General features: G+C 38.5%; 1 protein-coding gene and 1 non-coding gene across 12 annotated transcripts in view; one reads left to right on the top strand and one right to left on the bottom strand.

The window, feature by feature from the left end:
- Positions 1 to 27,794, top strand: part of USP32 (ubiquitin specific peptidase 32) — a 244,980-nt gene that overhangs the window by 128,404 nt on the left and 88,782 nt on the right. For all 11 annotated transcript variants that reach the window (XM_081584982.1, XM_081584979.1, XM_081584983.1 and 8 more), the window contains 3 exons: positions 19,571 to 19,676; positions 23,115 to 23,233; positions 27,284 to 27,443. In XM_081584982.1, coding sequence (XP_081441108.1) covers positions 19,571 to 19,676; positions 23,115 to 23,233; positions 27,284 to 27,443 — 385 coding nt within the window. The remainder of the gene's footprint in view (positions 1 to 19,570; positions 19,677 to 23,114; positions 23,234 to 27,283; positions 27,444 to 27,794) is intronic.
- Positions 13,202 to 13,308, bottom strand: LOC145543907 (U6 spliceosomal RNA). Its single transcript, XR_014081152.1, has one exon. It is a non-coding gene; the product is annotated as a U6 spliceosomal RNA (small nuclear RNA).

The following is a 27,794-nucleotide window of genomic DNA, read 5'->3' as shown; positions in this document are numbered from 1 at the left end:
ACATCTGCAAAGTATGCTCAGCAAACCAATGAGATGCACTGAAAACTGCAACACCTGCCGCTGCCCTTGATCAACAGAAAGGGCCCAGTTCTTCTTCATGCCTGACTGCATGTTACACATCCAATGCTTCAAAAATTGAATGAATTGGGCTATGAAGTTTTGCCTCATCCTCCATATTTACCCGACCTCTCACCAACCGATTACTACTTGTTCAAACATCTCAACAACTTTTTGCAGGAAAAATGCTTCCACAACTAACAGTACACAGAAAATACTTTCTAAGAGTTTGTCAAATTCCAAGACAAGGATTTTTATGCTACAAGAATAAACAAACATTTCTCGTTGACAGAAATGTGTTGACTGTAATGGTTCCTATTTTGATTAATAAAGATGTGTTTGAGCCTAGTTATAATGATTTCAAATTCAGGGTCCGAAACTGCTATTACTTTTCACCAACCTAATAGATAATGGTTTCATGCTCATTACTTCTTGACTTGAACTGATTCCTGGATGAGAATAAGACATGGAGAAAGGATAACCAAACATGTTAGTATCTTGCTTGATTGATCAATCTTCAGAGGAATGGTGGTCTAGGTTCTGGAAATGTGATTTTAGATAGATGTATTATCAAGGACATTTCTGGCATGTAGGGACTTGATTATTTCCTCTGTGCCACTTTTTCTTGAGCTTGCTTTTGTCTGATTAATAATCTCAACAGTGGGACTTCCCTGGTGGTCCAGTGGTTAAAAATTCACCTTGTAACGCAAAGGACACTGGTTCAATCCCTGGTCTAGGAAGACCCCACATGCTGTGGGGCAACTAAACCTGTGCACCACAGCTACTGAGCCCATGGGCTGCAGCTACTGAAGCCCGCACACCCTGGAGCCGGTGCTCTGCAACAAGAGAAGCCACTGCAATGAGAAGCCCATGTACCACAACTACAGAGTAGCACTCCACTCACAGCAACTAGAGAAAACCCACTATAGCAGCAAAGAACCAGTGCAGCCAAAAATAAAATAAATAAAAACTAAAAAAAAAATCTGAGCAGTGGGCACTGCACAGGGCCAGGATAAAGAAGAGAAGTAGACTGAGACATTCATACTTTTTATTTCCTTTTCACCACATAGTGTACGATATTTGTAAATAATGACTGCATTCTTATACTTAGCTCCTAAGCTTATTTATAGTTCATAATACAGATGAAATGAATACATTCACAGTCATATACTTTTAAAGTCTTCCTTAAATTATTGTTAATTACTCTATTTTAACCACATTATAATTTAGGTAGAATTCATGGGGTTAACCAGAGAAATTTGATCATTGGTTATAAAGGAAAATGCATTCTGTATTCTGAGCAGTTCTTTCCATAAGATGTAATTTGAGCGGGGAATGATTTCCTTGTTTCTTAATAACTAATTGCTTGAGTTATTTTAAGGGCTGCTTATATGTGAAATCATACACATATCTTTTTGTGTGTGGCTTATTTCCTTTGCATAATGTTTTCAGGATTCATTCATGTTGTAGTATGTCTTAGAACTTCATTTCTTTTAATGGCTGAATAATATTCCACTGTAACTGATAAATTTTATTTATTTTTTAATCAGTTTTTGGCTGTGCTGGGTCTTCATTGCAATGCATTAGCTTTCTCTAGTTGCAGTGAGCAGGGGCTACTCTCTAGATGCGATGCTCGGGCTTCTCATTTTGGTGGCTTCTCTTGTTGTGGAGCCTGGGCTCCAGGCACTCAGGTTCAGTAGTTGTGGTACACAGGCTTAGTTGCCCCGTGGCATGTGTGATCTTGCCGGACCAGGGATTGATCACATGTCCCCTGCATTGGGAGGCAGATCTCAACCACTGGACCACCAGGGAAGTGCAATAACTTTTAGTAGTGGTCAGTTTTATCTCAAAAATCCTTCTCTGTTTAACAATTCTCTTATGTTGTTAAAGTTTTTGTGTCTTGCTAAGTGTTAGATGTTGTAAACTGATGTGACACATCACCTTGAAAATGTAAAATATCAAGAATTCAGTGAAATTTTTGATTTTCATTTACCCCCTTTAAATTTGGGGGCATTGAAACAGATCTGTATATTCACCTGACCTAGTCCCAGCCTCGTTTTCTGGTTCTAGAGATAGGGATGGAGGTAGAAGTCATTGGGGATTTTGGCATGTTATCATGAATCTGTAGTTTTTGTTGTCACCACTAGAACCCCCATTGGAAATCTACTACTACTCAGAGATGGAATTCAACTATTTGAATTGCAAAATGGGAACCTTGAACAAGTCCTTTTCCCCTGCTGCTCCTTAACCATAGTTAATATGCATACTGGTTAATCCCATGCTGTTCTCTAGATGGAATTAGATTAGTAAACAGTAGGAGAATATTTAATTCTTTAATCACTACCATGCAGCATAAAATTGTATTAGCTTAAGCAAAAAGGTCATAGCTTTGTTGGCTAAAATTTCCAAGCTTGATCTTGTTCTTCTATCCTCACATATAATTCTGAGTTTTTAAAAAATTCTGAATACATTATATTTAATCTTGTTGCGTTTAGCCTTGCGTTCCTGCCTAAGATGAAGTTGATTCTATATTCTATTACCTGTTTTATTAGCTATTCCTCCCAGCTTTGTCTTTTACGAAATTAGTGCACATGCCTTCTATGTCATAATCCAAATCACTGATTTGTTGTTGTTCAGTCACTAGGTCGTGTCCGACTCATTGCAACCCCAAGGACTACAGCTCACCAGGATCCCCCGTCCTTCACCATCTCCCAGAGTTTGCTCAAATTCATGTCCATTGAGTCAGCATTGCTATCTAACCATCTCATCCTCTGCTACCCCCTTCTCCTTTTGCCTTCAGGCTTTTCCAGCATCAGGGTCTTTTCCAGTGAGTTGGCTCTTCGCATCAGGTGGCCAAAATATTGGAGCTTCAGCGTCATCATCAGTCCTTCCAGTGAATATTCAGGCTTGATTTCCTTTAGGATTGACTGGTTTGATCGCCTTGCAATTCAAGGGACTCTCAAGAGTCATCTCCAGCAAAAAGTGTTTAATAGTTGGCTGGTTGGCACTTCTTTAGAACCATTTTTTCCAAAAAAGATGTGGAATTTTTAATCAACACTCTTTGTATTTGAGTTTCAATGAGATTTGTATGACCCTAACTCTGATTATTCAGTCCACAGTGTATTATCTGAAATGTGTTGTTATTGATATGAGACCTTATCAAAAACTTTCCTAAATAAAGTCAGTATGTTTATCTTAATTCTTATTAGTTAATTTAATCACTGTACCATTTTAATTTTCTGGAACATGATCTTTGTCATAACATGGACTGTAATTAACTTTTTATAACGTCTAAGCTAGCTTTATAGTTAGGCATATGAGGAAAGTAGTCTACTTCTTATGTGATCTCTTAAAGGGAAAGGTATATTTTTAAAAATTTTCAGCTTTTTTTCTTCTATTTTTCTTTTTCTTTTTGGCTGCACTCAGTCTTCATTGTATGTCCTCTGAAGGGGACAACAGAGGATCAGATGGTTGGATGGCATCACTGACTCAATGGACATGAGTTTGAGCAAGCTCTGGGAGTTGGTGATGGACAGGGAAGCCTGGGATGCTGCAGTCCATGGGGTCACAAAGAGTCAGACACGACTGAGCAACTGAACTGATATTTTTTTTTATTTTAATTTTCAGCATTTTTTCTTCTATTTTTCTTTTTCTTTTTGTCTGCACTGAGTCTTCATTGTGTGTGAAGCCTTTGTTTAGTTGCATTGAGCGGGGGCTACTCTTCCCTGGGGTATGAGGGCTTCTCATTGCAGTGGCCTCTCTTGTTGAGGAGCACAGGCTCTAGGCGTGCAGACTCAGTAGTTCTGGTGCACAGGCTTAGTTGCCTTGAAGCATGTGGGATCTTCCTGGTCCAGGGATTTAACATATGTCCCCTGCATAGACAGACAGATTTTTAACCACTGGACTACCAGGGAATTCCTCCACATTTATTTTTTAAAAAGTGAAGCAATTTTTTTTGGTCACACAACGCTGCTTGCTGGATCTTAGTTGCCCACCATGGATCAAACCCGGGCCCCCTCCAGTGGAATCTTGGAGTCCTAACCACTGGACCTTCAGGGAATTCTCATAAAAATTCACTTTTATAGAGATTTGAAGTGAATCCTTTTTCAAAATAGGTGTAGAAAAATATAAGAATTGATATATTCAGTTATTATTAAAAGATTGTTTCATTCACTTGAAAATAGTTGCTTCTTATATTATGGTAAAACAAAGAATATGTCAAGTTGACCTTTTGCCAGTGCTGTAGACTGTTTATTTTTCCAAATTAAACATTCATCTCATCATTGCAGGAGAATGTGAAGCATAAGATTAATTCAAGTCTAAAATTAATTTTGCTAAGATTTCTGGATAAGATTCCAAATCATTTGAAGTAAAAACAAGTGGTATCTGTATAAATTTGATCTAAAAGGACCTACTTAAGGAGAAAACAAATGATTTGTCTATTATAATTATCTTTGAAAATGTGTTTTTCTAATATCATTTATATAAAGAGAAATAGTGAGTGCCGAATAAGCAGTAAATAGTCAGATAGAATCCATGCCCCTTGTATAACACTTTTCTCAGGAGAGACAGATAATAAGCAAAACATGCAAAGTGAAAAATTGCCAGTCTTTTAAAACTCCAAATGACTGTACTTTGCGTAATTTCTCTACAGCTTTCCTTTAAGACAACATAAACAGAAGGATATATGTCATTAGTTCTTTTGATCCTAAGCAGCCAGAGAATCACTTAAGTTTCCTGAAATAATGGGTTATAAGTAATACAAGGCTTTCCCAATGGCTCAGGCGGTAAAGAATCCACCTGCAATGTAGGAGATGCAGAAGTGGGTTCGAGCCCTGGGTTGGGAAGAACCCCTGGAAGTAATGGCAGCCGACTCCAGCATTCTTGCCTCGAAAATCCTATGGACAGAAGAGCCTGGTGGGCTACAGTCCATAGGGTTGAAAGGAGTCTGACACAACTGAGCACACACACATACATAAGAAATACAAGAAGATAGAAATCTTAGACTAATGCTATGTCTGGTTTCAACACTGAAATGAGTTCACATTCTGAAGAAGGGAATGGACTTTAGGAACTTCAAAATTGTCTAGGATCTTATATATTTTAATTATTAGTATGTGCCATGAATCTACTTCTAATTTCTTATAGTTGTAGCATTTTAATGGAAAGTAGGTTGGCACAATGGGACTCTAGCTGCCAACAAACCTGGATAGTGGGGTGAAATGTCTATTTTCTTAAGTGCACTCAATAATTCAAAAAATATTTGTTTGTGATATATGAAGCAGTAAAAGGTTTATTGCAATCTTTAAGATCTAGCAGAAACAGAAAGAAATAAAGCAGACTGAAGCATTTTGTTTTTTGAGTGTGCAACTGCATTTTTAAAAATTATTTATTCATTTATTTATGGCTGCTTTGGGTCTTCATTGCTGTGCATGCTTTTCTCTGGTTGCCTGAGAGCAGATGCCACTGTTTGTTGCAGTACTCGGTTTTCTCATTGCCATGGCTTCTCTTGTTGCAGAGCACGGGCGTGCAGGCCTCAGTAATTTTGACACATGGACTCATTAGCAGTGGCTCTTCGACTCCAGAGCACAGTCTCAGTAGTTGTGGCACTGGGTTTAGTTGCCCCGTGGCATGTGAGATCTTCCTGGCATGTATGCATGGTTAATCACTCAGTCATGTCCATCTATGTTGTAGCAGATTGCAAAATTTCATTCTTTTTTTATGGCTGAGTAGCATTCCATTGTGTATATGTAGGTATATACACACCCCCCACATCTTCTTTATCCATTCATCTGGTAATGAATGCTTAGGTTGCTTCCATATCTTGGCTGTTGTAAATAATACTATGAACATTAGGATATGTGTATCTTTTTGAATTAGTGGCTTTGCTTGGCAATGTCAAATCTTTGGCACTTAACATATCAGAAAGAGCTCTGTAAATCATTAGTGGAGTAATGGAGGGCATGCTCAGGTACTCATGCAATTAGATACTTGGCCCAAAAGTGCTGACTGTCATTTCTCTATATAGCCTTTTAGCCAGAAGTCGTTATACAGCCCTGTTCACCTTCAAGAAGCATGAGGGAAATGTCTCCATGCCTTTATGTCCCCAAGGAAAGGGGAACTCCGTTTGTGAGAGCATCAGAAGTCTCTTCTACAAATATCTAGGTCCAGTATTCTCATGCTTTATGTTCTCAGAGCATAAAAAAGAAAATTTTTATTTATTTGGCTATGCCAGATCTTAGTTGCAGCACATGGGCTTTTCCATCTTCATTGCAGCATTCGTGATCTTTTAGTTGCGGCATGCGGGATCTTTATTTGTGGCATGCGAACCCTTAGTTGTGGCATATGGGATCTAGTTCCTCAACCAGGGATCGAACTCAGGCCGCCTGCGTTGGGAGCACTGAGTCTTAGCCACTGGACCACCAGGGAAATCCCTAAGTTCCCTTTGGAAGTTGTCATTTAGAATTATCTTCTTGTTATCCTACTTCTCTGTTACCTTAGTTCAGTCATGTCCTCTAGAAAGGAACATTGAAACATTGTTAATATTGAAACATGTAATCTGTATCAAATGCAATGATTAACTTAGTTGGAGATAAAACGTATATATGTGGGAGTATTAGTATTGGTATACATTCTTCTGGGTTTTACTTTACTAGATCTGTCTGTCCACTGAAAAGTTTGAGAAACAGTAATACCCAAGCAGCAAGCACCCTTAGTATCCTGACTGTGATCTCTAAATAGAACTTCCCACTTAAAAGAACCAGGCTGCTTGGGAAAATGTCTCATTCTAGGTTTGGGTCAGGAAATTTATAAATTGAGCTTAGAACATCTTGTTGTACCAGAAAGGAAGGAAAGTGTCAGACACTACTTAGTCATAAAAAACAGATTCAGGAGCCAATTTGAAGAACAGTCTGCCTCTACAAAGGGATAGGGAAATTGATCATGGCTAAACTAAGGATGAGTGTAAGGAGATTGAAACATATCAAATATATTTTAAAAATTACCCCTTTTAAGGGGATTAAGGGAGAATGGAGATGTGTATTTGTATGGCTGAGTTCTTCTGCTGCTCATCTGAAATTGCCACAACATTGTTAATCAGCTATACCCCAACAGAATAAAAAGTGCAAAAGAAAAAAAATACCCCTTTTGGATACAGGTTTCTAAGATGTGAGTAGATACCCCTTGTCCAAGGTAAGGAGCAACGGCTACACTTTGCTGGAGCAGCCATGAAGAGATACCCCACGTCCAAGGTAAGAGAAACCCAAGTAAGATGGTAGGTGTTGCGAGAAGGCATCAGAGGGCAGACACACTGAAACTATAACTAGAGAAAACTAGCTAATCTGATCACATGGACCACAGCCTTGTCTATCTCAATGAAACTAAGCCATGCCGTGTGGGGCCCCCCAAGACAGATGGGTCATGGTGGAGAGGTCTGACAGAATGTGGTCCACTGGAGACGGGCATGGCAAACCACTTCAGTATTCTTGCCTTGAGAACACCATGAACAGTATGAAAAGGCGAAAAGATAGGACACTGAAAGATGAACTCCCTAGGTCGGTAGGTGCCGAATATGCTACTGGAGATCAGTGGAGAAATAACTCCAGAAAGATGGGATGGAGCCAAAGCAAAAACGATACCCAGCTGTGGATGTGACTGGTGATAGAAGCAAAGTCCGATGCTGTAAAGAGCAATATTGCATAGGAACCTGGAATGTTAGGTCCATGAATCAAGGCAAATTGGAAGTGGTCAGACAGGAGACGGCAAGAGTGAACGTCAACATTCTAGGAATCAGCGAACTAAGATGGACTGGAATGGGTGAATTTAACTCAGATGACCATTATATCTACTACTGTGATCAGGAATCCCTTAGAAGAAATGGAGTAGCCATCATGGTCAACAAAAGAGTCCGAAAGGCAGTACTTGGATGCAGTCTCAAAAACAACAGAATGATCTCTGTTCGTTTCCAGGGCAAACCATTCAATATCATGGTAATCCAAGTCTATGCCCCGACCAGTAACGCTGAAGAAGCTGAACTTGAATGGTTCTATGAAGACCTATAAGACCTACCCAAAAAAGATGTCCTTTTCATTATAGGGGACTGGAATGCAAAAGCAGGAAGTGAGGAAACACCTGGCATAAGAGGCAAATTTGGCCTTGGAGTACAGAATGAAGCAGGGCAAAGGCTAATAGAGTTTTGCCAAGAGAACGCACTGGTCATAGCAAACACCCTTTTCCAACAACACAAGAGAAAACTCTATACGTGGACATCACCAGATGGTCAACACCGAAATCAGATTGATTATATTCTTTGCAGCCAAAGATGGAGAAGCTCTACACAGTCAGCAAAAACAAGACCGGGAGCAGACTGTGGCTCAGATCATGAACTGCTTATTGCCAAATTCAGACTGAAATTGAATAAAGTAGGTAAAACCACTAGACCATTCAGGTATGACCTAAATCAAACCCCTTATGATTATACAGTGGAAGTGACAAATAGATTTAAGGGACTAGATCTGATAGACAGAGTGCCTGATGAACTATGGACAGAGGTTCGTGACATTGTACAGGAGACAGGGATCAAGACCATCCCCATGGAAAAGAAATGCAAAAAAGTAAAATGGCTCTCTGAGGAGGCCTTACAAATAGCTGGGAAGAGAAGAGAAGCGAAAAGCAAAGGAGAAAAGGAAAGATATTCCCATTTGAATGCAGAGTTCCAAAGAATAGCAAGGAGAGATAAGAAAGCCTTCCTCAGCGATCAATGCAAAGAACTAGAGGAAAACAACAGATTGGGAAAGACTAGAGATCTCTTCAAGAAAATTAGAGATACCAAGGGAACATTTCATGCAAAGATGGGCTCGATAAAGGACAGAAATGGTATGGACCTAACAGAAGCAGAAGATATTAAGAAGAGGTGGCAAGAATACACAGAAGAACTGTACAAAAAAGATCTTCACGATCCAGATAATCACGATGGTGTGATCACTCACCTAGAGCCAGACATCCTGGAATGTGAAGTCAAGTGGGCCTTAGAAAGCATCACTATGAACAAAGCTAGTAGAAGTGATGGAATTCCAGTTGAGCTATTTCAAATCCTCAAAGGTGATGCTGTGAAAGTGCTGCACTCGATATGCCAGCAAATTTGGAAAACTCAGCAGTGGCCACAGGACTGGAAGAGGTCAGTTTTCATTCCAATCCCAAAGAAAGGCAATGCCAAAGAATGCTCAAACTACTGCACAATTGGACTCATCTCACACGCTAGTAAAGTAATGCTCAAAATTCTCCAAGCCAGGCGTCAGCAATACGTGCACCATGAACTTTCAGATGTTCAAGCTGGTTTTAGAAAAGGCAGAGGAACCAGAAATCAAATGGCCAACATCCACTGGATCATCGAAAAAGCAAGAGAGTTCCAGAAAAACATCTATTTCTGCTTTATTGACTATGCCAAAGCCTTTGACTGTGTGGATCACAATAAACTGTGGAAAATTCTGAAAGAGATGGGAATACCAGACCATCTGACCTGTCTCTTGAGAAACCTGTATGCAGGTCAGGAAGCAACAGTTAGAACTGGACATGGAACAACAGACTGGTTCCAAATAGGAAAAGGAGTACGTCAAGGCTGTATATTGTCACCCTGCTTATTTAACTTATATGCAGAGTACATCATGAGAAATGCTGGGCTGGAAGAAGCAGAAGCTGGAATCAAGATTGCCGGGAGAAATATCAATAACCTCAGATATGCAGACGACACCACCCTTATGGCAGAAAGTGAAGAAGAACTAAAGAGCCTCTTGATGAAGGTGAAGGAGGAGAGTGAAAAAGTTGGCTTAAAGCTCAACGTTCAGAAAACTAAGATCATGGCATCTGGTCCCATCACTTCATGGGAAATAGATGGGGAAACAGTGGAAACAGTGTCAGACTTTATTTTTGGGGGCTCCAAAATCACTGCTGATGGTGATTGCAGCCATGAAATTAAAAGACGCTTACTCCTTGGAAGGAAGGTTATGACCAACCTAGATAGCATATTTAAAAGCAGAGACATTACTTTGCCAACAAAGGTCTGTCTAGTCAAGGCTATGGTTTTTCCAGTGGTCATGTATGGATGTGAGAGTTGGACGGTGAAGAAGCTGAGCGCCGCAGAATTGATGCTTTTGAACTGTGGTGTTGGAGAAGACTCTTGAGTCCCTTGGACTGCAAGGACATCCAACCAGTCCATCCTAAAGGAGATCAGTCCTGGGTGTTCATTGGAAGGACTAATGTTGAAGCTGAAACTCCAATACTTTGGCCACCTCATGCGAAGAGTTGACTCATTGAAAAAGACCCTAATTCTGGGAAGAATTGGGGGCAGGAGGAGAAGGGGATGACAGAGGATGAGATGGTTGGATGGTATCACTGACTTGATGGACATGGGTTTGGGTCGACTCTGGGAGTTTGTGATGGACAGGGAGGCCTGGCGTGCTGCGATTCATGGGGTCGCAAAGAGTCGGACACGACTGAGCGACTGAACTGAACTGAAGACCACTCCCAGATTCATGATTCACAGGAAGGGCTCCTACGACTGAGCATAGTCATACTCACCTATTCTGATTCATTATCACAAAAGGATACAAAGCAAAATCAGCAAAGAGAAAAGGAATGTGGGGCCAAGTCTGGAGGAGACGAGGCGTAAGCTTCTTCCATTCCTCTTTCGGAGGGGATATACTTAAGTTTCTCTGGCAGTAAGTTGTGACAACAGGTGTGAAATGTTATCACCTGGGAAGGTCTTTAGAGAGACACGCATTGCTTAGGGCTTTTATTGGAGAGGGTCACCTGGATACCTTCTACTTATCACAGGCCAAAATTCAAAACTTCAAAAGAAAGCAGATTTTGAGCATAAACCACATTATTTTCATAAACAGTTTAGACAGTTAACCACATTTAACATTTAGGGAACAGTGAGATTCAGGAAGTCGCTCCAAAATCCAAGTTCACAGATACCAGTCAGGGGCCAAACTTGAAAGTGGATTTAAGGATAACAGTCTCAGGTAGTGTCAGTTCAGTTCAGTTCAGTCGCTCAGTTGTGTCCGACTCTTTGTGACCCCCTGAATCGCAGCACGCCAGGCTTCCCTGTCTATCACCAACTTCCGGAGTTTACCCAAACTCATGTCCATTGAGTCGGTGATGACATCCAGCCATCTCATCCTCTGTCATCCCCTTCTCCTCCTGCCCCCAATCCTTCCCAGCATCAGGGTCTTTTCCAGTGAGTCAACTCTTCGCATGAGGTGGCCAAAGTATTGGAGTTTCAGCTTCAACATAAGTCCTTCCAATGAACACCCAGGACTGATCTCCTTGAAGTCCAAGGGACTCTCAAGAGTCTTCTCCAACACCACAGTTCAAAAGCATCAATTTTTCGGCGTTCAGCTTTCTTCACAGTCTAACTCACATCCATACATGACTACTGGAAAAAACATAGCCTTGACTAGACGGACCTTTGTTGGCAAAGTAATGTCTCTGCTTTTTAATATGCTATCTAGGTTGGTCATAACTTTCTGTAGTGTTTATTTTCTTTTTTCTGCACAGATACCTCTGAAAGATGCTGGTAAGCCAACTCATATTAAAAACTGATAAATGAAGGAAAAGAAGTGTGTCTCAGGGTAACCAAAAAGAGAGATAAGCAGTCATTGTGTGCCTTCTGATGAAAATACAGTAGCACCAACTGGGAGATGATTCTTGCCAAAAAATATAATTTAAACGTGATCAGTTTTCTGGCCCTAACTACCTATTTACAGAAAATACAGAGGACAGACAATACAGTCATCAAAATGTAGACCTTGGGAAACTCCCCAGGACAAATGTCTTTGTTTCTTCAGTGAATAAGTTATGTTGAGAAAGAGAGGAAGAGAGAAAGAAAATCTACAGATCCAGAGAGTTAAGAGACTAGCAATCAATTATATATTTTAGATCTTAAGTTGGAAAAAAAATGAGATAGTTGGAGAAATTTGAATACTAGCTAGATATTTGATGATACTAAGGAATTTTTGTTAGTATTTGTCTCAGTCCATTTTTAGGCTGCTATAACGATACCATGTTCTGGTTAGCTTATAAGCAGAATTTTATTTCCCACAGTTGAGGCTGAGAATTTCAGGATTAGGGTGCCTGCAGATTCCGTATCTGGTGAGGGCCCATTTCCTGGTCATAGATGGCCATCTTTTTGCTGTGTTCTCCTGTGGCTTAAGAGGTAAAGGAGCTTTCCTAGGTCTCTCATCGATGAGAGTACTGATCCCCCTGAGTACCGCAGCTACTGAGGCCACTGCTGCAACTACTGAAGCCTGCGCGTGCCAGAGCCTGTGCTCTGACAGGAGAGGCCGCCACAGAGAGAAGCCCGTGTGCTGCAGCTGCAGAGCAGCCTCTGTTCGCTGAAACACGAGAAAACCTGCTCAGCAGCGAAGACCCAGGGCAGCCAAAAATAAATAAATTTTCAAAAAAAGACCACCTATCCCATTGATAAGGGCTTTGCCCTTATCACCTCATCACCTCCTGAAAGTCCCATCACTGGATGTCAACATAGGAATTTGGGAAGAGAGGGGTTTTTTTAGTTGTGATAATGATATTATGCATTATATAAAAGTATCTTGTGGAGAGAGACAATATTTTCAAATTAAGAATGAACTATAACAAGTTTTAAAGTTTTATTTAGCTATTTATTTTAAAAAAATTTTTTGTAATGGAAATGTAGTTGATTTATAATGTTGTGTTAGTTTTTGATACATAGCACAGTGATTCTGTACATACACACTATTTTATATTCTTTTACAGGACATTGAATATAGTTCCCTGTGCTATACAGTAAGACTTTGTTGTTTATCCATTCTATGTATAATAGTTTGCATCTGCTAATCCATCCCTTCTCCCCTCCCACCATTGACAACTGCAAGTCTGTTTCCTGTTTCTGCGAGTCTGTTTCTGTTTCATGAACAAGTCCATTTGTGTTGTATTTGTTTTTTATTTTTTAAAATCTGTTTTTGGCCACACTGTGCAGCTTGTGGGATCTTGGTTCGTCAACCAAGGACTGAACCCAGATCCCCAACATTGAAAGCAAGGAGTCCTAATCACTGGGCTGTCAAGGAATTCCTTGTGTCATATTTTAAATTCCACTTATAAGTGATACCATAGTATGAAACCCTTCATGAATTTGTGTGTCATCCTTGCTATGGGGCCATTCTAATCTCCTCTGTATCCTTCCAATTTTAGTATATGTGCTGCTGAACTGAGCACTGCAGGTTGTTTTTGGTTTTAGTCAAGCACACAGTTAAGAGTTTTATTGTTGTTTAGACATTTCTAGAAAAATTGATTTTTTATTAACAAATTTAAATCAGCTAAATTTGATGTAAGAAGACTAGATTTGATAGTTGAGAAACTTCTGATATGAATAAAAACCAGCCGACAATCAAATATCGATTAAAAATTTTAATGGAAAAGTTTGAGTCTCTTGAAAATATATAAAATGAATGAAAATTTGAAGATATTAATTTGATTCTTTTGACTGTGAATCAAAATCATTTAAAAAATACAATAGTGTTTACTCAGGAAAAATTGTTTCCAAGGGAAAAGCCGTGAGCTCATCAATGCTGAATTAATTCTTACTGATAAACAGAATGGAGTCAGGCTCCAGTCTGCCTTCTGCCCTAAGAGTAGCCTTTCTCACACAGGGGCTGCTCTTCCACCTGGGTTCTAGAATGAGAAGACATAGGACACATAGCCTCATAGGACTGGAACTAAGGCTTAGGTAGTTAAGTCATTTGCCCAAGATCAAGTAGCTGGTAAATTAGTAAAGCCTGGCTTCAAGTCAGGAATCCTTGACCCCAAAAGCGATGCTTTGAGACAATATGCATCACTTACTGCTTTCCCCTAGGATTAGTAACGTATTCTTGTACTTTATGTCCAAAAGATGCTAAAAGGAGAAGGAGGAGGATCATAGAACATCAGTTGAAACATGACACAGTCTTTCCTTCACACCGGACACCTGCATACATCTGCCTTTTTAACCTTTTAACTATATGGAGGGGGTTAAGTGCTTTGCATATTATAGTACAAGTCTTTCTCTTTTAAAATGCAGGCTAATTCCCCAGTCTTCTCAACTAATCATATTATTTACTGGATGATATCATTGTCTGAAAAGAGGCTAGTGAGATCATTACCATAAGTGTCAGTTTTACACATTAGTATAACAGTATGCCAAAGTCTCAATCCAGATGTTAATGGTTACCAAATGTTTAAGAAAATATGTTTTTTATTCTTCTTCATTTTTAATAGCTACAGAAAATTATTAGAGGGGTTTTAAAATAAAGATCTTATAACAGATTACAGTAATAAGTTAACACTTATGTGCCTTTTAAAAAGAAAATATCCTTGCTTATCCTGTACAGCAAGTATTGTCAATTATAAGGTGACTTGATTTAAAAATAACTTCTGCAGAGCGAAAGAAAGATATTATACATTTAATGTTAGATGCATAATGATTTCTGGAACGTTAATAAAAGGTGGAAAATACATTCATCTTAGAATTCAGGGGATGTGGTAATTTTCTTGGGCCTGAAATGAACAGATCATTTCATCATCTGTTAAATGAACTTTTGAACTTTGTGGTTTTAGAAAGTTATTGCTGTTCTTAAATTTTGGGCATGAGGGATCACTATATTCATTCCAGCATTCCAACCAGATGTATTCAAAACAAAATCTACAATTTACAGATACTTGCAAAACTGAAAAACCCAGACTTTCTCGGTTAAGTTTACTTTTACGACTTCGCTCTCTTTGTATAAAAGCCAGTGAAGTGACCACATTATCAAGTTAAAGTAGAAAGAAAGGGATGCCAAAAACATAGTGTCTGTAGATTGGGTTTGTGAATAGTTTGAAATTTCTTTTATTTAATCTTCAGTATATTTGACCAAAATGGTATACATCTTACTGGTGATGTCTTTCATTTTATATGCTAAAGAATGTGTATAATTGTACTGTGGAACAATGAAGGGGTTAAGAGTTCAGTGTTAGGAACCTCGGTTTCAATCTTGACCCTGCTGCTTCATTGATGTATGACTTGGGAAAGGTTATTTCAGTCTCCTTGGGCTCTAGTTTTTCTCAGCCATAAAATAGGGACACCAGTAATATCTTCCCCATGGAATCATCTTGAGGCTTAATACTGGTGAAGCAAAACACTTAGATTAAAACCAGACTTCCTTCGTGGCTCAGGTGGTAAAGAATCTGCCTACAGTGTGGGAGACCGGGTTTGATCCCTGGGTCAGGAAAATCCCTTGGAGAAAGGAACGGCAACCCACTCCAGTATTATTGCCTGGAGAATCCCATGTACAGAAGAGCCTGGCGAGCTACAGTCCATGGGGTCACAGAGTCAGACATGACTGAGCAACTAACACAATAAAAGTTATATGCCGTATAACAACCATTTAAATGCATTAGCTATTGTTTTTATAATAATAATTTATTAATGGAGTTGATGTTGGGTTAAACACTATGTGCTATGATTAATTTCTCACTGACTGGCAATGTGAAGACTGAGCTACAACATGGTATAACATTTTAGAATACAGTAGTAAACTTCCAATTCCTCTGTCCCATGTTCTATTGTCATGTGTTTTACATATGTTATAAACACATTAAAATTTTACTATTATTCCTTCCCTCGTAGCTCAGCTGATAAAGAATCTGCCTGCGATGCAGGAGACCCGGATTCGATTCCTGGGTCGGGAAGACGCCCTGGAGAAGGGATAGGCTACCCACTTGAGTATTCTTGGGCTTCCCTGGTGGCTCAGATGGTAAAGAATCTGCCTGCAATGAGGGAGACCTGGGTTTGATCCCTGGGTTGGGAAGATCCCCTGGAGAAGGGAACGGCTACCCACTCTAGTATTCTGGCCTGGAGAATTCCATGGACTGTATAGTCCATGGGGTGACAAAGAGTCGGACATGACTGGGGAACTTTCATTTTCTTTATTTCATTAGCCAGCCAATTATCTTTTAGACCAATGAAAAATAAGGAAACTTCATATTTACTTTCATTTATTCTATTTCCTGCTCTTATTTCTTTGTGTTGATACAGTTATTTTGTTTGATATCTTATTTCCTTCAGCCTGAAGTACTTTTTTTCACCCTTTTATGTAGTATACGTTTGCTTCTCTGTTTTTATTTTCCTGAAAAAGTCTACTTTTTCTTTTTAAAAGGTATTTTCATTGGGAATAGGATTCTCAGTTTTGTTTTGTTTTTTCCTTTAATTGCTTTAGAATTGTCATTCCACTGTTGTCTGGCTTATGTAGTTTTTGATGAGAAATGTTTTTCTCAATGTTATGCATCTTTTTTTCCTCTGGCTGCCTTAAAGGTTTTCTTTTTACCTTTTGCTTTGAATAGTTTGGATATGATTGGTCTAGTTGGTTTTGGGGAGTTAAAAGTGTGATTGTCCTACCTGTTCTCTGAACAACTTATATCTGTGGTTTTGTGTCTTTATTAATTTTGGAAAATTCTCAACCTTTATCTTTTCAGCTATTCTGCTCCATTCTCTTTTACTTCTCGAATTTCAGTTGCATGTATGTTAAATCATTTGATATTTTCTCACAGCCCTTGGATTTTCTGTTTTGTTCCCTCCCACCCCCACATATTTTCCCCTCTGTGTTTCGTTTGGATAATCTCTAACTTGAGCCTGTTGAGTTTGCTGTTGAGCCATTCCAGATCTTTATAAAACTCTATTTCTATGTTTTGCCTTTGTCAATATGTGAGGTTTTGGGTGTTTTTCTCTGCTTCCTTGTGTGACTTATAATTTGTGGTGGGAAGATAGATGTTTTATACAGGACAGTAGAGACTGAGCTAAACAGTGTTTATCCCTGGCTGAGTCTTCAGCACAAGTAGTTGAGTCAGTCCAGTCTTTAGTTGAGCTGGTTTTTTAGTGTGTTGTTATGACTACCCACAGTGCACACTACAGGCTTCAAATTCCAGACTAAGGTTACCTCTTTTAGATTAGAGGCCCATTTGCCAGGGGAGATTTGTAATGTCTGCTGTACCTTTAACTTTTGATCATATTTTCTCTTTGGTACTGTACCTCAGAGAAGATCTCTCCACACTCTTCCCTCTCCTTCAGTGGTAGACTGCTGTTATTGATTGCTCAGTGTTTGCTAACACAGTGGTGGAGGTGGGTGAGGGATACCTGGGTGGGGGATTCTCTGTTGTCCTATTGCTGTTTCAGTTTGAGGCAGTCCTTATGTCTCTGCAACTTGGAGGGCAAGACTTTCTCACTAATTCTGCCTCTTGCCAAATGGTAGGGGACTTTTAAAGGTCTGTGGCTATGATGTTTTCCTGACCCTCCCTTAGGGATAGAGGGTACCTTCCTCTTGGGCTTCCCTGGTGGCTCAGACAGTAAAGAACCTGCCTGCAATGCTGGAGACCCAGGTTCGATCCCTGGGGTGGGAAGATCCCCTGGAGAAGGAAATGGAAACCCACTCCAGTATTCTTGCCTGGGAAATCTCATGGACAGAGGAGCCTGATGGGCTACAGTTCATGGGGGTCACAAAAGAGTTGGACACGAATGAGTGACTGTCACTTTTTCCCCTGGTTATGCAGGGGCCAACTTGAAATAGTTATTCTACAAAGTGTACTTATTATATTCTTTTCATGTTTTGTATATTCTGATTTGGAAACATCTCCCTATGCTAGTTTTTGCTGAGTTTGCGATCAGTGACACTATAGACACACAGTTTTTAGCATCAGCTGTCATAGTGTTATTAAATATATTTGTAAATATCATTTAATGAATATGTATTTTCATATGTTGACTCTAAGTTTTATTCCTTGAATTATCTTTAATCATGTATTTTAATGACAAATTCTTCTTGGCAGATACTAGGTCAGGTTTTTTTCTTTTTTAAAGAAAAAAACAGCACTTCTAACACCAAATGTGTGAAGTTTTTTCCCCACATCAATCAGTTCTCCAACTCTCTGGACACCAGCTGGGTGTCCTATAAATCAATTCATTTCTGATACTAACTACCAGAGTTAGTGCAGATGCCTAGGTCTGCCCCCCACTTCAGAAGATGCCAGTTTCAGGTCCTCAGCTTCTTCTCTGACCAATCAGCTGTAAGTCAGGGGTTCCCATATACCCCTCCTGGGATTCAGTAATTTGCTAGTAGGGCCCACAGAACTCAGGAAGGCATTTTATTTACTGTTACCAGTTTACTATAAAGGATACAACTCACAAACAGCCAAATGGAAAGAGATGCATGGGATGGTGGATAGCGTGGATGCAGGGGGACAGTTCGGAAGGAGATGGTGCACAGTACTTTCATGTCCTGGTGTTCCACCCTTCTTGCACCATGAAATGTTCAACATACCCATAGTTTAGGGCTGCTTCTGGAAGTTCCACTACATAGGCATGTTGGTGATAAGCTCCATCTTCAGCCTTTTGCTCCTTCCTTGACTCTGGAAAGTAGGGCTGAAGGTTCTAATCCTCTAATCACATCATTAGTTCCTCTGACTACCAGCTCCCATTCTGAAGCTTTGTAAAGACCCACTAAGGGTCACCTTATTAGCATAAATTCAGGTATGGTTTAAAGAGGCTTATTATCAATAACAAAAGATGCTCCTTTCATCTGTGGTGATGGTGGTTTAGTCACTAAGTCATGTCCAGCTCTTGTAACCCCATGCCAGGCTCCTCTCTCCATAGGATTCTCTAGGCAAGCATACTGGAGTGGGTTGCCATTTCCTTCTCCACCTTTCATCTGTATCACTCTGGGAATTCCAAAGATTTTAGAAGCTCTTGTGGGGTTTTTTTGGAACCTGGCTGAAGACCAAAATACGTTTGTTATGATACTGTTATGACAGTATCACACTAGGCTCTTAACACAGAACTGGTGAATAAATGAATTTATGTGACTGCTGTTACTGTCACTTTCTTATGAATAGCTTTTCTTCTTTATTTCTGATTATTATAATATTCAATTTTAAGAGTATAAAAATGTCTTTATTTTCTTTTTTTTACTTAAAAGTTGAATATATTTAATGTACAGCATTGTATAAATTTAAGGCATATTAATTAGGTACATTTATATATTGTAGTATAATCACCATTGTATTTCTGAACATTCACTTACAGAATGTTGATTTTTCAAATCAAAATGATGTGTAGACATTTAACAGAAATTGAAGGAGGTTCTCTGGTCAAAATTCTTATCACATAATGGGTCTATTGTAGGGAAGGAACTTATCTTTTTGGAGTTTGATGAGGACTCCCAAGAGAAAGAAAATTCAGTGTGTCAGCCAGTGATACATATACTTTAGGATAGATACAGTATATTCTTGACTGAGTGTGATAACAAGGTATAAAGGAGGAAGAAGAGGGAGAAATTCAACATCATTGCACTGAAGTTTACCAGGACCTTGTTTGGAGATGGAGAGAAGATTTATTAAAGGTGATCATACCAGCCTTAAATTCCTCAACAACCTGAAATGTCTAAGGTTGGCTTTACCGTTTATTTTCTCCTAGGTGATTTACTGTTCTTTTGGTGGAACATCCAAAGGACTGCATTTCAATAACTTAATAGTTGGACTTGTCCTTCTTACAAGAGGTAGAGATGAAGAGAAAGCAAAATGTAAGTACTTTTATTATCTCAAAATGTTAAAATACTACATTTATGTACAGAATAATCTACCTCAAAATTTTGATGACTGTCAAAGGATTTGAATTGATGTTTCTCCAAAGAAGATATACAAATAGCCAATAAGCACTTGAAAAAACGTTAAACATAAGTAGTTATTTGGGAAATGTAAATTAAAATTACAATGAGATACCACTTAAGATAGATAATGCAACCACTTTGAAAACTTAACTGGCAATTTCTCAAACTGTTAAACATTGAATTTTCAATTTCATTCCTAGATATATACCCAAGGAAACTGAAAACATATATTCATGTAAGGAAAAGTTGATAACAGCACGTTCATAATGGTTACAAAATGGAAACTATCCTAATGCCCATCACCTGATGCATTTATCATAAACAAAATATAACCAGCAATAGAATATTGCTTGACAGTAAGAAGGAATAAAGTACCGTGAAAGATCAGAAAAAACTTCTCTTGTAGGTTCTTTCGCTGATTTAATAGTTAAGTTGATTTAAGGCAGATTAACAGGAGGACACCAAGCACATTTCGTGTGTACGTATCATGTTTGTCATGGCTTGTCTTCCAAAGTGCAAGTGTCTTTTACTTTTGTGACTGCAGTCGCCGTCCACAGTGATTTTGGAGCCCAAGAAAATAAAGTCTATGCCTGTTTCCACTTTTCCTCATCTATTTACCATGAAGCTATGCAACCAGATGCCATGATCTTAGTATTTTGAATGTTGAGTTTTAAAAATCAGCTTTTTCACTCTCCTGTGTCACTCTCATCAAGAGGCTCTTTAGTTCCTCTTCGCTTTCTGCCGTTAGAGTGCTATCATCTGCATATCTGAGGTTGTTGATATTTTTCCTGGCAGTCCTTGGTTCCAGCTTGTGATTCATCCAGCCTGGCATTTGCATGATGTACTCTGCACATAAGTTAAATAAACAAAGTGACAACATACAGCCTTGACATACTCCTTTCCCAGTTTTGAACCAATCCATTGTTGCATGTCCAACTCTAACTGTTGCTTCTTGACCTACATACAGATTTCTCAGGAGACAGGTAAGGTGGTCTGGTATTCCCGTCTCTTTTAAGAATTTTCCACAGTTTGTTGTGATCCACAGAGTCAAGGGCTTTGGCATAGTCCATGAAGCAGAAGTAGATGTTTTTCTGGAATTTTATTGCTTTTTCTATAATCCAGTAGATGTTGGCAATTTGATCTCTGGTTCCTCTGTCTTTTCTAAATCCAACTTGTACATCTGGAAGTTCTCAGTTCATGTATTATTGAAGCCTAGCTTGAAGGATTTTGAGCCTTACCTTGCTATCATGTGAAATGAGTGCAGTTGTCCATGACAAACCTAGACAGTGTATTAAAAAGCAGAGACATCACTTTGCCAACAACAGTCCTTATAGTCAAAGCTCTGGTTTTTCCAGTAGTCATGTGTGGATGTGATAGTTGGACCATAAAGAAGGCTGAGCACCAAAGAATTGATTCTTTCGAACTGTGGTGCTGGAGAAGACTTTTGAGAGTCCCTTACACTGCAAGGAGATCAAACCAGTCAATCCTAAAGGAAATCAACCCTGATTGTTCATTGTAAGGACTGATGCTGAAGTTGCATCTCCAGTACTTTGTCCACCTGATGTGAAGAACCATCTCATTGGAAAAGACCCTGAAGCTAGGGAAGATTGAGGGCAAGAGGAGAAGGGAGGGCAGATGAGATGGTTAGATAACATCACTGACTCAATGGACCTAAGTTTGAGCAAACTCCAGAAGATAGTAAAGGATAGGGAAGCCTGGCTTGCTGCAGTCCACGGTGTCGCAAAGAGTTGTACATGACTTAGTGACTCAACAATGAACAACAAATTTGTGTTGTTATTTAGTTGCTGAGTTGTGATTCACATAGTCAAAGGCTTCAGTGTAGTCATTGAAGCAGAAGTACATATTTTTCTGGAATTCCCTTGCTTTCTCCATGATGCAACAAATGTTGGCAATTTGATCTCTGGTTGCTCTGCCTTTTCTAAACCTAGCTTGTACATCTGGAAATTCTTGGTTCACGTACTGCTGAAGCCCAACTTGAAGGATTTGAGCATTACCTTGCTAGCATGTGATATGAGCACAATTGTACAGAAGTCCAAAATTAAGATATTAGCAGAGTTTTGTTCCCTCTGAAATCTACAGGGAAGAATCCTTCCTTTTTCCTAACTTCTGGTGGTAGCCCTCAACGCTTGGTGTCCCTTGACTTGCCAGTTGCTTCCCTCCAAACTCTCACTATCTCATCACATGGCTTTCTTCCCACTGTTTCTGTCTTCTGTTCTTATAATCAGTCATATTGAGAATTAGGACCCACCCTAATAATCTCATCTTAATTTGATTTTATGTGCAGAGACCCTTTTTCAAATAAAGTCACATTCATGGGTACTGGGGTTAAGATTTCCAACATTTTTTGGGGGGGTGGGGGGATATAAATTAATCCATAACAGATGGTCAGAGCCTTCCAGCAAATATTCCCCCTAACGGAATCAGCCATGGCATGTGGGTGGGCAGGCAAGGAACCCAGTGGGCCTTCAGAGGAATAGAATGTATTTTCTTTCTATCACCTATGTTTCCAAATAAATTCAAATTCTCAGGTATTTGGAGATTAGGATTTCAGCATAACTTTTGGGCGGATGCAGTTCAACCCTTAACAGCAGTATTTCAAACATAATACATACTTCTACCCAACTTCATTATTTCTTACCATTGTGTCATATTTGTCCCAGATCTTGTTTTTTTTAAATACAAAATTAAAGATCATGGCCAAGCCAAATAAATGGTATACTATACAGATTTTTCAGTTTGCTTTTTGTACTGAAGATTATTGATATTTACTCATGTTGGAACATTAATTCCTTTTTTCTAATTGCTATATAGTATTTCATTGTGTGTGTGTCTCAAGTTACCTATTTTTTTGTTGGTAGACATTTATCGGGTTTTTTTCCCCCTAAATTTCGCTATTACAGAGATAGCTTCAGTGTCTGTTGTACCTCATGCAGATATGTATGAGAGTTTTTCACAAGTGGAGGTGGAGTTGCCTAGAAATTGAACTTCTAGCATAAATCTTCATCTTTACATTTTGGCAAGATACTCTCCAAGGTGTTGCAGTAATATATGTTCATTAACAGTATATAAGAATTCCAGTTTATCCTAGTTTATTGCTAACACTTTGTATTGTCACACTTAAACATTTTTTGCAAATTTGGTGTGTGAGAAGATACCACATTGCTGTTGTAATTAGCATTGGTTTTTTTTTTTTTAAGGGATAAATTGTATATTTATAAAATGCTTGGCACTAGTAGTCACTCGGTAATTGCTACCTTTCTCTTTCCTCCCTACATCCACCAGGGTAGGTTTAATCTATGATAAAATTAATTCATTCTTTCTTTTTCCTAGATATTTTTAGTCTTTTTGCAAGTGAATCCGGGAGCTATGTTATACGGGAAGAAATGGAAAGAATGCTTCATGTGGTGGATGGTAAAGTCCCAGATACACTCAGGAAGTGTTTTTCAGAGGTACATTTAAAGATTTACATTGCATTCCTACGCATGGACAGAGTATTAAATCTTAGTTGTATAATGAGTTTAACTGTGATGAATAGACGTTTACGTGTGGCATATTCTTGACATTTTTGTATTTAATGGTTGAAGTTTTTTAACGATTTGTATGCTAGGTTCAAAGGTCCATGACACTTACTACTGCTATGTTTATGAATCTGAAAATTCCCAGTTCTACTGTAAAGGCAACTATCTCTACTTATGGTGTAATGAAACATACTCCCCCACTCTCACACCAGCATGCACACACACACTCACAGGTGATCCTGCAGACACCTGAGCATTGCTTAAGTTGTGGTGCTCTTCATTGCTTTTCATCATGAGCACATAGAAATGGCACTCATTGGCCTTGAGCTGTAGGTGACCTCTGTGATCCATCAGTGCCTATTTTATCATAAATGCATTTTTATAATTTATTTTTTTAATTGGTTTGCATAGTGAAATATTTGGGTTTTAAAAATTGGTCATTTTCCTGTTTTCATAAATATATTTTCATTGTAAAAAAACTTTAACAACAGAAAATGTATATCTTTAACAGAGAAGATTTTTCTTTAATTTCTTTTCAGAGATCTGCTCACATGGGAAGAGTCCCAAGAGGTGGCAAAATAAAGCTCTTTTACAAGTTTTTGATCTTTCCTGCAACACTCAGTGCTGTGTAATTTCTTGTGGCCATTTGATCCACTTCCATTTCACAGATATGAGAGTCTTTCACTGCTGTTGGTTTTATTGAGAGTTTTTATTCAGTTTAGTTTAGTCACCTTCCGAACTATATAAGCATTGATTATTAATACTCCAGCCATGTGCATATATCTGGTTCTAATATCTGTTTGGACTCTCTGGCTTTAGCTTTTCATCACTCTGGCTTTAAGTTTCCTCTGTGTTGATAGCACCTGGAGATTTCCCTTTCTTGCTTTTCATCTTGGCTAAGCAGTTTTTGGTAGTAGTTATGGTGTTACATTTTACTCAGCACTTCTACATGTTTGGTGCTAGAAGGATTGTCTTCCTGCATTTTTGGTTCTGTCTTGTTGACTGGAAGTTGCTGTGATGGTATTTCAGTACCTTAAGACAAACTAGATAATGTTTTTTGTTTTTCCTCTCTAAAATTTGCTGGCCAAATTTTATTAGAAAAAAAAAAAGAGTTGTCTAATCTTTGCAGGCCTGATAAACTGGACTTCTCACAGAGATATCAAGTGGTTTGCTTATTTTAGGGGAGGATATATATTTTTTCATTTTAATAAGGTTTATGCAGACATTCCTATTTTATAGATGGGGATTTAATTTGGTTAGCCACCCATTTCTCTTAAAATTTAGGCATAATAGCAGGTACATATACTAAGATAATAATTAGTGCTGTACAGAATAATTAAGTAGACTACAGGAGATAGGTGGTCATAGGGAGGCGATGACCAGGTGTAGGTATTTTGTTATAGGATGGTTAGGAACAGCTTATAAGAAAAAGGGACATTTGAAAAAAGAATTTTAAGGAAATGACTGTGGTAGTAAATGGCTAGGGAAGTCTTATATGAAGAACAAGGTCTTTGGAAGAGAGGAGATCAAAGAAATGAGAGGCCAGGGTTTGGGGATACTCATGTATATAGCTGTTTACACCATTAGGTACTTATGGTTGTTTAAAGAAAAAAAAGACTGTGCATGGGCTAATTTTACCTAATTCAACTATTTGTGTATTTACCTATGTAATTTTTTAGTAAGGTATGTGATGTGATCCACACTCTTGCTTTTTGAGTTACCATGTTTCCAATAACTTGAGATGAAGGAAATCCACATAGGAGTTACATTGGTTTTTTTCTTATTGAATTTTTTTGGTTGTTGATTCTCATGGTGGGAATTCATACTTTATATTGCTTTTCAAAGATGTATCAATTTCAGAAGTTTGTTTTTAATTGCCTTTTATAGTACTGGAAATTTTTTTCTAAACTGCTATTGTGACAGTTAAAAGGAGATTTCCGTTTTGCTTCCTTATTTAGAGCCATGACTCAAGAACATAGAAAGTCAGATTTGACAGATGGAATTTTAGTACTGCCAGTTATATGGAATGATCCTAATGGGCAAGCAGATTTGAGAGGTTGCTTTGTATTTCACTAAGTTTCCAGGCAGTATATATAGTGTGTAATTCAGGCACAGAGACTTTGGAGCCCAGACTGCTTGGGTTCAGTTCTGTCTCTGCCACTGTATAACTTGAACATACAGCTTTCAGAGCTTCAGTTTTCTCATGTGTAAAATGGGGATAATAGTATCTCCTATTATTGCTTGAGGGTTGCTTGAGGATTAAGTGAGTATAAAAATACTTAGAATTGTGCTTAGGGCATTGTAAATACTCATTAAATATTAACTATATGTGAAGTTGTTAGAAGTACCTATTATAATTGGCAGTTTTTTTCTTAGTGGTACATGAAGGTGCACCTTATAACAACAACTTAGTTTCAGAAAACCATTAAAACTACCATGTTCACTGAATATAAGATGCTTTTGATTAATAACATGTGCTTTTATGTATTACTATAAAGAACAAAAAAACTACCAGTTACAATTAAAGGGTATTATTGATTTTAAGACTTATCCCAATGTCATAGATGTTAACTTGTAAAAATGTGCATCAGCTTGTGGAATTTATACTGCAAACCCTCTTTGTAGACCAAATGTGGGTAGAGAAAGAAAATGGGTCTGATCCTCTAAACATGTAGCAATGTCCTCATGTCCCTGCAGCAAGTCTAAGTGCCATATTCCTCCATTTAGAAAGCTAAGACTTCCAGTATTGTCTCATTTATTTGTTTATTGGCTGTGCTGGGTTTTCATTGCTGTGTGTGGACTTTCTCTAATTGCAACCAGGGAGGGCTCTTCTTTGTTGTGATGCATCAGTTTCTCATTGTTTCTCATTCTCAGATTCTAGGCCCACGGGCTTCGGTAGTTGCGGCACGCAGGCTCAGTAGCTGTGGCCCGTGGGCTTAGTTGCTCCTTGGCAGGTGGGATCTTAGTTCGCTAACCAGGGCTCGAACCCATGTCCCCTGTATTGGCATGTGTTTTCTTAACCTCTGGACCACCAGGGAAGTCCCTCCAATGTTGTCTTGATTGCTTGGATTGTACTGTTAAATATTCTGAAACCATGAAGCTAAGCATATTACTGTACTTAATAGGATGCTACTAGCAATATAGAAATTATTTCTACCATAACTCTTCTAGGTTATAAGTTATTTGTATCACTTAATAGCTCCATCAAGATTATAGCTACTAGGCTCCTGAGTGTCATTCTTCATTGTATTTCTATGTGGGTTGCTTCTGCCTTTTTCTCATAGAAATATCTGGCCCTTACTCTTGTCTTCCAGTGAAAGAGATTGACTTGAAAGAGATTGACTTGCACAGCCATATGATGTTTTTTCTCAGCCTGGACACTTTTTTTCTCCAGAGATTTAGCAAGACAAGTACTTGGAAAGAAAGCAAAGAAATAGAAACCTCTTTGCTTCTTTTTTGTATTCTAGTTTACTTGTGAATGTACATTTTCAGTGATGACTTTTGGAAGGGGACTCCTGGATAGTTTTTAATTCACCAGTGAAATTTAAAAGATTATTTATATTCCATACACATTGATTAAAATGTGCTAGTTCTAACCAATGGAAGTATTGAAGAAGCAGGATAAAGCAAGTGAAAAATTGCTTTTATTAAGTATTGAAAGAAATGCAGTTTACTGATTGCAAGATGTACCTTAGCAAATAAAATGACTTATTAGTAGAAATTCACTGCTTTAATGAATTGATAAAATAATTTGCAGTTAGCATATAGGTTTTATGCAAATTGAAGTTCTGAAATAGTTATATTTGAAAACAGCTTTTTTTCCAAATACATATATAGCCTATAATGACATTTAGTTTATTCTTCCTTTATAGATAGTAGAAGGGAGTAAATGTCAATTAAATGCATATTTAAAATTGTGTAAGTTCCAAGTAAGGTACCTTAAAGTTTAACTAAACCTGTGTTTTCTTGTTTTAATTTTAGGGTGAAAAGGTAAACTATGAAAAGTTTAGAAATTGGCTTCTTCTAAACAAAGATGCTTTTACCTTCTCTCGTTGGCTACTGTCTGGAGGTGTATATGTGACCCTCACTGATGATAGTGATACTCCCACTTTCTACCAAACTCTGGCTGGAGTCACCCATTGTAAGTAATGGCATTTTATTGTGTTCTGTTCACTTTTCAATACAATTGCCTGGTAATATGAGAATATGCCTATTATCAGTGTGGCTTTTTTTTGTTCCAAAGTGTAATAACATGGAATGCTGGAGGCTTGAGTACATAACTGAAAAAGATAAACTTTCTTTTGTCTACTCACTGAATTCTTTTGTACTCCAAATTGAGTTTTTTTCCCTCACACCAAGCAATTCTCCAGTGCTCTATGGACACCAACTGGGTGTCCTACACTTTAGTTCAGTTCTGACACTGTCTGCCTGGGGTTAGCACAGACCCATCCCACAGGTTTAGGTCTCAGTCCCAAAAGACTGACCCTCTGCC

Source organism: Giraffa tippelskirchi, chromosome 3 (genome assembly GCF_054371585.1).
Source record: "Giraffa tippelskirchi isolate mGirTip1 chromosome 3, T2T-mGirTip1v1.2.pri, whole genome shotgun sequence".
NCBI classification, from domain to species: domain Eukaryota; kingdom Metazoa; phylum Chordata; class Mammalia; order Artiodactyla; family Giraffidae; genus Giraffa; species Giraffa tippelskirchi.
The sequence above is the reverse complement of the archived record's forward strand: the minus strand, read 5'-3'. Positions and strand labels throughout refer to the sequence as shown.